Source organism: Pan paniscus, chromosome 12 (genome assembly GCF_029289425.2).
Source record: "Pan paniscus chromosome 12, NHGRI_mPanPan1-v2.0_pri, whole genome shotgun sequence".
Taxonomy (NCBI): domain Eukaryota; kingdom Metazoa; phylum Chordata; class Mammalia; order Primates; family Hominidae; genus Pan; species Pan paniscus.
Genome location: NC_073261.2, coordinates 57,487,896 through 57,500,097, shown reverse-complemented (window position 1 = coordinate 57,500,097; position 12,202 = coordinate 57,487,896). Strand labels below are relative to the sequence as shown.

At 43.1% G+C, this 12,202-nt stretch overlaps 1 protein-coding gene across 1 annotated transcript in view; it reads left to right on the top strand.

Annotated features, from left to right (window-relative positions):
* LOC100989114 (gastrokine-3) overlaps positions 1-11,673 on the top strand; it is a 39,854-nt gene extending 28,181 nt beyond the window's left edge. The window contains exons 3-8 of the mRNA XM_055107373.1: positions 1,377-1,443; positions 6,948-7,001; positions 7,183-7,317; positions 9,000-9,107; positions 10,128-10,269; positions 11,182-11,673. Of these exons, the coding sequence (XP_054963348.1) occupies positions 1,377-1,443; positions 6,948-7,001; positions 7,183-7,317; positions 9,000-9,107; positions 10,128-10,269; positions 11,182-11,276 (601 nt within the window). The 3' untranslated portion in view covers positions 11,277-11,673. The remainder of the gene's footprint in view (positions 1-1,376; positions 1,444-6,947; positions 7,002-7,182; positions 7,318-8,999; positions 9,108-10,127; positions 10,270-11,181) is intronic.
* The last annotated feature ends 529 nt before the right edge of the window (positions 11,674-12,202 follow it).

The following is a 12,202-nucleotide window of genomic DNA, read 5'->3' as shown; positions in this document are numbered from 1 at the left end:
GGCCACAGAATTTAAGCTGCATATGGAAGGAAGTGAAGACAGGGAGCAGGGGTAGATAACAGACATGTTTATGTACTAAGTTCTTATCTCCTCCACCAACTAAGAATTCCTTGACATGAAAGATCAAATCTATGTAGCTCACCATTGTATTCCTAACACCTAGAATTCCACCTAGCTCACAGTAAGAACTCAATAAACATTTGGTGGGTAAATGATCAATTGAATGAATGGATACCATACTCCTTAATAGGCTGTCAGCAGTATCAGGTCAGGGACCATGTCTAACGTGTTCATTTCTGTCTCCTCAATACTATTATAGTGTCTGGCATATTGTAGATACTTTGATATATTTGTTAAAATGAAATGAATTTAATCCATTGGAAAGGCAAAAAAGCAAACCCAGCAAACAAAAGAAGATAATATCATAAAAGATATAGGGTAGGCTGTGTAGGACCTGTAGACTCTAGCCAGAAGAGAGAGAGAACAAATGAAGGCCTGGTGGTGATCAGTATAATCTAGTAAAATGCCAAGTTCAACTTGAGTCTGAGAAGATGCTACACTTCCCAATCTGTCTCAGCTGAAGGAATGGAAAGAAATGTGGCAGCACCAGAACAGGCAGGGGTCATTCTTGGCACAGGCAAAGACTGTTATTGATGCCAGGGCAAAATGAATGAAGCCTGGCTCAAAGTCCAGGCTCAGGGTTTGAAATTGAGAGTTGAAAGGCCAAAAAAAAAAAAAAAAAAAAATCCACCCCAATCCTCTCTCCTACCAACTCCCCCAATCCTAAACTTAGAATACAAGCAAAGCAGGTGTATTGCCAACTGGGCTGTCCCCCAGGAGGGGGAAAGCCAGGCCAGACATGGGGAGCCCAAATATGCTGACAGGCAAAGAGGACTGGGTGGGAACCACAGCAAGTGCTCACTTATTCAGCCTGGGAGGGTTTAGCCCTGGACAAAATCATGAATTTGGCAATGTTGGTTCACCAACTCTCAGAAGCTTGGCTTCTGGATCCCAGACAAGTCTTAAATCTGCTTTCCTTAATGTGAAGTTAAGTCCTCTAATACTTCCCCATGTCCCTTTCAAAACTGCTTACAGTTGAAATAGATGACAAATCTCCGCTATGATAAACATCTCATCTCCCCTAGTTGACAGAAGGCTCTTTAGGGGAAAAGACTTTGTTTTATTCAACTTTGAGAACTCCACAACCCCTAGGACCTATTCTGTAGAAGATGCTCAAGGAATGTTTGTTCAAGAAGTGAGTTAATTAATGAGTTAATGACTGGGACACTTCAATATATTATTTTTCCTACGGACCAAATTTATGCCTTGATAGCGTAAATTTGGAATAAGTTTTAAATAACTTATTCCTTCATTAGGAAAATGCAAATCAAAACCATAATGGGGTACCATCTTACCCCCACTAGGATGGATATAATCAAAAAAGTAAGTGTTGATGAGGATGGCTTGATGGGTCCTCAAAAAGCTAAACATAAAATTACCATAGCCCAGAAATTCCACTCTCCTGGGTGTGTGTATACCCAAAAGAATTGAAAGCAAGTACCCAAACACATACATGTACACACATGTCCATAGCAGCACTATTCACAATAGCCAAAAAGTAGAAGCAACCCAAATGTTCCTCAACAGATCGATGGGTAAACAAACTATGACACATGCATACAAAGCAATAGTGTTCAGCGATAAAATGGAATGAAGTACTGATATTGTCATGTGAATGAACCTTGAAAACACACTATGTTAAGTAAAAAAATCCAGACGCAAAAGGATATATATTGTATGGTTTCACTTGCATAAAATATACAGAATAGGTAAATCCATGCAGACAGAAAGCAGATTGGTGCATGCCAAAGTCTGAGGGAAGGGAGAATGAAAGTAACTGCTCAATGGTTATCAAGTTTCCTTTCAGGGTGATGAAAATGTTCCAGAGCTAGACAGACACGATGGTTGCACAACTTTTTGGCTGTGCTAAACGCCAATGAATTGTCACTTCAAAATAGTTAATTTCATTTTATATGAATTTAACCTCAATTTTTAAAAAATTAGCTCTCTTATGGCATAATAAATTATCCAAAACATGAACACAATTAACATGTATTACATTACACAGTTTGAGAGTCAGGAATCCAGGAGGGCTTAGCTGGGTGGTTCTGACTAGAGTAGCTCATTGGGTTTTAGTCAAGATGTTGCCCAGGGCTGCAGTCCTCTGAAGGCTTGACTGGGGCTGGCAGATCTGCTTCCAAGATGGCTCCTCACATTGCTCTTAGCAGAAGGCCTCAGTTTCTTGCTACATAGACCTCTCCATGAGCCTACTTGAGCATCTTAAAACATGGCAACTGGTTCCTCCAGAGTGAATGATCCATGAGTGTACAAGGCAGAAGTCATAATGTCTTTTATGAACTAACCTAGAAAGTTCCATACCTTTATTTCCACAATATCCCATTGGTTGCACAGGTCAACTCTATTCAGAGTGAGTGGGACCTATACAAGGATATGAATTCCTGGAAGCAAGTATCCTTGGACATCATCCGGAAAGCTAGTGATCACTCCCCATTCTCCCTTACATAAGAGATAATAATGAATTAATGCATCATCCACTCAGCCTAAATTTGACCACCAAAAGTGAAGTACAGGAGGCAGCCTTAGGAACACATGATTGATAGAAAGCAAGGGAAACATTGCATGTGAATATTATCTGTTGGGGGAATGAGTAGATCATGACTGAGTATGTGCAGAAGTTGCTTCATGCACATGTGATATAATGAGAACCTATATCTTGCAACAATTTCCTGGAAACCCAAAGTTTCTTTGAGACAAGACTCTCCTAAGTAATGGGAGTACTGATCTCTGATAACAAGACATCTAACTCATAATAGCATATTGGGGATGTTGTAAGGGAACTAAGGAAGGGAGTCTTGCCCCCTCTTCCTGTCTCCCAGTTTTCTTTCACGGGTTATTACATGCTAGCACATAGCTTCCTCAACAGTTCCTAGGCATGTCCTACTGCCCAAGCCCAGGGCCACTTCCCTCCCTTCTCTGAAATGGCAGTTTTGCCAAGGTTACAACCCTCAGCGCCCAGAAGGTACTCCAATAAGACAATAGGCACAGTTGTGTCATCTCATGAGTCAGAGCTTCCAAGATCCTGCCCCAATCAGATTGCTGATAAGCACATTCCTGAAAGTTAGGCAGATCACTGAAATGTTACCAAAGTCTTGACTTGGGCATAACACTATAACACTATTTGGATGCCTTCATGGAAGCAAGGGGAACAACGGCTGGCCACTTTTCATTTGGAGAGAGAAAAAAATGATCAGGCTGTTTGAAGTTTTCAATTGAATAAAAAAATTAGAAATAAGAGAATTCAGCTTTGTAAAAGACTATGTCAACTGCCTAACAAGATGGGGTGGACTGGGAACCCTAGCTGCCAATTTACCTGGAATGAACTTCAGAAAGAAGTGGGGTAAATCAAGCCATTGAGGTTGGGTGCCCATAGAGAAAAAAATAAGTAGCTCAGGATAGATACAAGATGCTGCAAGATAACGTGTGCTAACATGCTGTGCCTACTCAGAGGTTCCTGCTTTAGAGAAAATATTAAGGACAAAAGAAAAGGCACAGAAACATCCAGGGAAAATGAGCCAGAAGAAGAGCTAACAGGAGAACAGTGGGATCAGGGCAGTTGGTGTCCTGGAAGGCAGGAGTCCTGGGTTCCTGGATGTATATAAAAATGCAGGAGGTGAAGAAGGTGAGAGGAGAAGATCCGCAGGGTAGAAGAGGGAGGAGGTTGAAAACAGCCATAGAAAACAGACGAATATAATCATAATTGAATATAGAGATGGAAAACAAGTGGCACATGCATGAAGAAGGCCAGGCGTCCTCATGTGTATCTGACTGAATGGAAAGAGCTAATGAAAAACAACCAAACCAAACAACAATATGAGAAGGAGAGTTTGTATGTGGGCCATAATGATGTGATTGGGTTACTGACTTATATTTTTTATTTGCTTAGAGATTAGGGGAAAAATACAAGTATATGGGCCAGGCACAGTGGCTCACGCCTGTAATCCCAGCACTTTGGGAGGCCGAGGCGGGCGGATCACCTGAGGTCAGGAGTTCAAGACCAGCCTGGCCAACATGTGAAACCCTGTCTCTGCTAAAAATACAAAATTAGCCAGGCGTGGTGGCACATCCCTGTAATCCCGGCTACTCGGGAGGCTGAGGCAGGAGAATCGCTTGAACCCGGGAGGCGGAGGTTGCAGTGAGCCGAGATCAAGCCATTGCACTCCAGCCTGGGCAACAGGGTGAGACTCCATCTCAAAAAACAAAACAAAACAACCTACTCTGTGTCAGGTACTATTTTAAATATTAGACACTAGAACTACAGCAGAGAACAAAACAAAGTCTCTAACCTCACAAAATTGATAATTGACATAAATGTCCAATTTAATATCCTGATCAGACAACTGTACAAATAGATACAACACAACAAAAAATATAAATAGCCAAAGTAAGGTACAGGCAAGGAACTGTGATGATTCCAACTTCTTTAATAACTTCTTTAATAATTCAATAACTATTGAGTTTGTGGTCTGTGCATGGTGTTTTTGAAGTACTGAGAGCAATAGAGATATGAGTATGATATTATCTGAGCCCTGGGTGACCTATAGCCCCCTAAAGGCAACTGCTTGATGTTCCTGTGGCCAATTTTTATTAGGCACTGTAAGGACTGAGCTGTCTGTCTTTCCTCCTTGGGCCATTCCAGTGCCCGGGCTTGCCCATACAGAGCACATGTTCTCAGAAGAAGTGTCTGTTTGGTTCTGGCCTTCTGGAATTTGATCCAGGTAGCTGGGCCACCGCCAGTCAGAGCTTGAGGAAAAAAAAAAAAAAAAGATAATGTATGAAAAGGCCTAAATTCATGCTTGACTTATTATATAAAGGCAATATTTTCCTATGTCTCAGGACTTCCAGGGCTAGTCAAAATATTCTTTATGGAAAAACGTGCCCTAAAATGAAAGGTCACAGGAGAGAAACAAGCCATGTAGCAGGAGCAAAATATCAGGACATCAGGAAAGTCCACCAGGGTGGATGTTTGAAGAAGTGAAATGAGGTCAGCTTGGTGGGTAGACAGAGGGCAGCGCAGGGACAACCACATGATTTTTGGTTTGGATGAAGAGCGGGACCAGATTGCTTTTCAATCAGTCTAATTGTGTAGTTCAGCCTGTCTCTTTTGGTTTCATGAGGTTTGTCTCAATCACCCACACTGTTAGTAAAAACACTTTTAGGGAATTGAGAAGTAGAAATAGTGAGCTCATTGATTTTTATATTAGAACCATTTTGTGAGATCAATGTTTGCAATGTTCACCTTAGTTGCTAAGGTCATGGGCATACCAGCCCACAAAGATTTGCTCATATGCCATGTTTATCTTGGAACCAATGTTTACCTTGGTATCAGGGTAAAGAGAAATACTCAGATGTAGTTAAAGAAAAGCAATAACTGTGATTACATAAACCTGCCTTTTTTCCTCCCTGAATGGTATCCGGATCATAGGAAACTACCCGGAACGCCTTATCGTGGCAATAGTTGAAAGGCGTAGGACTATATAAACCAGATTTAGAAAATAAATGGGACATAGAAAATTCTCCTATGCATGCTGTTGCGTGGGGTATGAGACAGCATGAAACACTTTGTAAGTATATTTTCTAATTTCAAATGTAGGTGATTATGTTCTCAGAGCCAAAATAGCCAGGGAGAAGTTCTTTTTTCCCCATGGACTCTTCAAATTAAACTCAAGGGGAATTTAGAATTTTCAAATATTAATTTGAAAAAACATAGCCACTCTGTTTTGGAACATCTGAACAAAGAGTCTCTCCCAAAGGAAGTAATAACTAAGTTCTTAAAGGTCCAGAATCCTTGGGGGTTACATAGATATTCATATTTTAGGGTCCTCTCTTCCTAGACTTGTCTTATTTACAAATTTCCAGTGAAGGAAAGTTTCAAATATATTTAATATATACCAACCCTAATAGTTTCATAAAATAGTGTTGCTATTTGCAGCTCATATATTTCCTCTATTAGCCTTACGGCATCATGATGATTATTCATAGAGTAGCTGTTTTCTTTTCTTTTGTATATGTATCTCACCTTTGTTTGCTTTCGTTGCATGTGGGATATTGCGGGGTGGGGGAGAAGGGGAGTTCCTGAGCCTTCAGTAGACCAGATGAGGATGAGGTATGGAATGTGGGGAAACATTCATTGTGCACTTTCTCACCTTGTCCTGTTTCTGCTCCCACCAATTCTCTCTGACTTACTCTCTGATGCTTACAATTCCCTCAACAAGCAAGCAGGCCACACTGAGAAGAAATGATTAACTGCAAATATTTCAATAATTAGTCACATTTAATTATCACGATCTATTTCAAAATAAAGTGCAAATAAGTGGTTCACGGTCTTTTATTCTCAGGCAAAGTGGAGAATCTAGAGGAAAGGAAATCAGGAGGATATCAGTTTCCAGAGAAGGCAGAGAGGGAGTCTCAAATGCTTGGAAAGAGAGAGGAAGGTGCAGAAAAAGAAGACTGAGAACCTGAGTTATCATCACTTATTTTACAATTTGGCCTGAGATGGTCCTTCCCCATGTGCGCATCAAGTGGTTGGTCAGGTTGCCTAATATTTAGCCCAGTGATTAGCAATACATGCAGAGTGAAGCAAAAGGTATCCTTGACTGAACTATATAAAGCTTTGTCTCCTGAGTAGCCAGCATATCAACCATACTGCGTGACAGTCTCCTGATACACTGGGTCCCCCATGCCATGAAAGAGGATGGGAGTTAGAGATCATTAAAAGAAGGCTCCAGCCCCAGCAGGGCTTGGGGCTCTGGACTCTGAGCTCACCTGAAGCTAAGGCAAAAATGCCCTGATATTTGTTTTCATTTCAGGTTGCATCTTCCATCCTTGGGGTCTTTGTCCTAACCCCATCCCTGGCCATGATGGTGAGTAAGGATGGAGAGAGTTCAACCTGTCTAGTCCTCCTTTAGCAGAAGCATTTTAAAAGGTGATAATTAAGGGCAACCTCCTCAAATTTCCTGTGGGTACCCATAAAACCTACAAGGCATGGGCAAAGTAGGAACTCTGAACTTTCAACTTTTCTCACTGTTGCTTGGTTTTCTCCAGAATATCCGTTTCAACCATCCTTTGTATGGATCTTTTGGGACTCAAATTATCCATATCGGTGCCTTCCAAGGTATGGTCAGCATCCGAGACAACAATATTTTCAGTGAATGGGACGGAATCCTGGACTACAAGAATGTAAGACGAGAAACACATTCATTACAATGTGAAAGAAAGCCACGTCTGGTCCAAAACGTAGCCTTATGCTTTTCCAGAGAAAGAGGACATTCGCCTTCTCTAGGTTTAGGTCCTTGATGGGCATGCACATCATTAGGTAAGGGAACAGCTTTCCTGCAGTTGCAGTGACTTCTTTTTGAGCCAAAAAATATAGGGGGAATTCCAGCTGGTCTATAGGGATCCTACATCCCCTATGTTCCTGTGAGGTGTTGACTTCACACGGCCACCGAAGGCCTCTGATCTCAGAAGCCCCCATGTCTTGTAACTGGTATGTGCTGTAGAAGTTATTTTGTCTTGACTTCTGATTTTAATGTTAATTTCCAAAGAAGAAGAATGATGTATTTTCATTTTTAGAAATCTGACTGCAACTTGCCCATCACTTTCAATGGTAAGACCTAGCAGAAAGACACAATACTGAGAAGGCTCCACCTGTGTGCTTGGCCTGGCTCTCTGATAGAAAAGCACTATAACCACAGGGACATCACTCGGCCTTTGTGTGCCTCAGTTTCCTCCTCTGCAAAATAGCGTCAATAGCTACCATTCCTACCTGGCAGGACTCTGAAGGGTTAAGTGAAGCAGAAGCGCACACTTCTTGTTCTGTCCTGCAAGGCCCTGTCCCATCTGGCCCCACCGTCTCCCATCTGGCCCCACTCCCACCCACATCCATGACATTCCCTCCAGCCACTCCGGACACCTCAGGATGGGCACCTCAGGCACAGGCTTTCTCTCTGCTCCAGCCTGTATCTTCTGTGCTCCCTTCCCTGACCAAGTTCCTCGCTAGTCACCTAACCCACTCCTGATTTCCTCAAGGAAATGTCCCCTGAATCCTGCTAGAGGGCACACAGTCTACACAGGTTAGTGATTTTCAACTCTGCTCTATGCCATGGAGACTTTTCTTCAAACAAAAATATTCCACGGTAGTCTATGACGTGGAACAGAAGAAGCCAGAACTACTCTGGCTGGAGGAGGGAGATGCAGGCGAACCTTAGGCGCAGTCAGACGCAGCTGGAGAACTGCTGCTCTGCTCCAGGCTGTGAGAGGCCAGATGACAGGCCCAGGGACTCATGGAGGGGGATGGTCAGTGGCAGACCTAGGGCTAGAATCTGAGTCTAGAGGGCCTGGCCCAAGGTTCCTGACAACCTTGTACATTCAGAGAGCACTCCATAATTTTCACAGTGCCCTCACAAGCTCTCACAAGCAGTTAATTTCTCCTCTCATCTTCACAGCAACCCTGTGGAAGAGGGGCTATTATTATTTCTGCTTTCAGATGAAAAAACAGAGGATCGTGGAGCCCACTGAGGACCATGATGGTTGCTAAGTGGCAGAACAGGACCTGCAATCAGCCTTATTATTAGATCCAACCCCCTATCCCTCCCATCCCACCTTTCCATTCATTGTGTGCAGAATGCCCTGAGAGATTCCTTTCCTCACCCACATCAGGGGACAGTGCCAAAAGCCCCGGGAGCATCAGGGCTCTGAACGTGTTACCAGCCCTGATGCTGGCCTTTTTTTGGTGCCCAGAGTGGCACTCTGCTGGATGCTGTACATCAGTCAGAAGAGCAGCTGTGCCACACTGATAGAGAGTGGGTGTCCATTAATATCGTGACTGCATGAATGACGTGTTTCTGCTGTGTTGCTTTAAGGCCCTTTTGGTGGCTAAGGTATTTAACAAGATGGCCTGTGTCCTGGCCAGGATGGACCAGGCAGTCTTCCCAAGTTTGGATGACATTAGCAAGGCCCTGGACAAGCAGGCAAGTGAAGCCAGTTCACTGTGGTTTCCTTTTAGTTTGGTGTTTTCCAACTCTGCATCCAACCTCCTAGGACAAGGCTGTGCACACAGAGAGACTTGGGTCATGCTTGTTCTTCATGCCCATGAAATTCCACCATCATACCAAGGACTCCAGGTGCTGTTGATGGCTCATTCAAGTCAAGTCATAATTTAATCAAATAAAAGTTCTATACAGTGATCTCATTTTGATGAATTCCAGAAGGGTTTGAGCTACATGTTAGTGAATATAAATTGTTGAATGTAAATATTAGAGTGAAGTGATAGAATATTCACATTCCCCTACCTTCTTTCTCCTCTACCTAACCCCTAAACATATCCACACATATTCTCTTCAGTTGAAAATAAGCCCAGGACTGCTGAAGCTCTCTTCCCCTCAGCTTCTTAAATGACAAAAGTAGTCCAGTAAGTTAAAAACCAGCGAGTGGTCCTGGGCAAGTCATTGAAATCTGCTGTCATTTGCTTAAATAACCTGCACAGCACATTTGGCCGACACTGATATTCATGGCAGGAATTGCTGACTCTCCGGCGGGAAAAAAAGATACACTTCAGGTCACATAAAAATAAGGCAACTTACCAATTTTTTTAAGAGAAAAGCTGAAAGTATCCCATCCGATTTAACAAGCAAAAACATAATATAATGCAACAAAAAAATTTAAAGCATTCTATATTTTCATTAGAGATGAGAAAGCATCGAAGACCGAATGAATTATTAAGTTTAAAAGGTTGAAAGGAACGGACAGGAAAAGTCACCTGAACGCACAGGCAGATTTTTCTGGAGTAATGTCATCACCCTGTGGCCAGACAGGATATTGCTGTTAGAGACTCCAAGGACATGTTTGGGTTCAGAGCTATTCTGGTCAATTTTATCACCCCATGCACTGCCTCCACTTACTCATGGGCCAGGGTCTCAGATCCTTTTTGTCCTGCCTCTTGTGCCACCCCCAAATGCTGTCTCATCATTTTGATGTGCCACCCCTTCCAGGCTTTTAAGCATTACCCTACTACTCGCGGCCTGACTTACACTGTTTTACCCAGCCGGGTCAAGAACTTAGCACAGTATGGAATGCCCATTAAGAACATGTGCAGAGATGACCCCACCTACTTTGCCCGGCAGCAAAAAGAAGGTGTGTTAGCAACTTAACTAGAAACCCAAGACCATGGGTGAGTCAAAAGGCACAGTATGAATTTTAGGTCATTGACAAATTTTAATAACAGTTGTTGGGTTTGTTCTATTTATTTGTTACTGGATATAAAAATAATGGGGCCTAGGATGTATTCCCCCTCTGGTTGTGGAGATGATTTCCTGACAGCAGGACTTGTTGAGAATGGCGAGCTGAGTTAACTTAGCTTTATCAGGAGGCTAAGTTCAGTCATCTCATCAGTGGGATTTGACAGTGGGTACATATCCTCACTTGACCCAAAGCCTCATCACCCCCTGCCCAAGCAACACAGCGCCCAGTATCCTATCATTAGAGTCCCATTGCTCTGGGATCCCCAGTTTCCTCTTCTGCAAGCTGCCCAGAGGTTGGAAGGCAAAACTCTAATAGTTATGGACCACTCTGGAAAAGGAACATCTCAGTGGCTGGCACTCCTGCTAGGGATGTGGTGGCAGATCAGTAGTAACCACCTTGGAAAACTACTAGACAAGACTTAAAGAGCTGCTTTCTAGTCCAGATAGTCAGTAACCGCTTCCCATTAGGCTGCTGCCAGTCACTTACATCTTAATATAAGTTAACCCAACGAACAGGGGTTCTTCATAACAGGAGGATCCAGCAGGAAAACAGGGAGAACTTGAGGGGCTGGGGTTCAGAAGGATGATTAAGGATCACTTAAAGAAATAGAAAAAGTAGAGGTGAGGCCAATGATTGCAGGGGCAGGCGGTAGTAGGATCTTTCATTTTAGTCCCAGTCTTTTGCTAGAAGAGCTGTCCTGAGCACTACAACTGTGTTAGTTGCAACTCATAATATAGCCACTCTATTTGGGGGTCTTAAAGTGCTATTTTTTAAAAATAAAAATCCTTCTCTTTCTTTTTAAAGGTACTGCCCTGGTAATTGACTCCAATTCTTGTTTTGAAATCCAACTTCTGTCCTTTATGGGACTCTTCATCTGCGGTGAGATTCCTGGGCTCTGAACCTCCAGGAGGGCTGTCTGGCATGTGGACTCACCTGGCCTGAGGCTAGTGCTAGGACCCAGCCCTCCCTCTGCCTGTGGGAAGCTGCTCCTTTTAGTCTTCTACCTTCTGCCTTTTGTCCCAGTACCCAGCTCTGTAATCTGAAAAAGTGTGTCCACTTTCTCCCTCTGGGTTAGAAAGATAGTTTCTTGCCTCACTGGTCTAGCAAATGAGTCCTCCCTGGCTGCCCTGTCCCCTCTCAGCATTCCCGGCTGCATGCAGCCCGGGACCTCCCACTCCGGCATGGTGCAAAGGAGCTGGCACCTCTCCCAGGATGGCTCATTTTTAAGGGCTTCTTTCTGGGGTATCTCTTGAAAAATTTCTTGAGAATTTTAGCCAAAAAAAAAAAAAAAAAGAATCAATCAATCAATCAAAAATAAACACAGACACTAGCCATAGCACAGACTTAGCTGTTGGGTCTGAGGCTATATCTCAGTCTCCTGAAAAATTGGTGCTGAAATTCCAAGGAAGCCTATTCTCTGTGGTGGCCCAGCCTGTAACATGAAAATTTCTGTGAGAGATCCAGGTAAGCCTCCCTTTGGAACTGGCCTAAGCCCTTTAGTGGTAACTCTCAGGCATTTCTCTCCATTGCAAATGAATAAGGACCATGGATTCTCAGCACTCTTTTTATGTATGTATTTATTTATTGTTTATTTTTTGGAGACAGGGTCTTGCTCCATCACCCAGGCTGGAGTACAGTGGTGCAATCATAGCTCAATGAAGCCTCGGCCTCCTGAGTCAAGTGATCCTCCTGTCTCAGCCTCCCAAGTAGCTACAACTATAGGTATGAGTCACCATGCCAAGCTAATAAAAAAAAAATTTTTTTTGTCAAAGCAGGGTATCACTATGTTGCCCAGGCTTTTTTAATCTGTCTTTTTCTTTCTCTC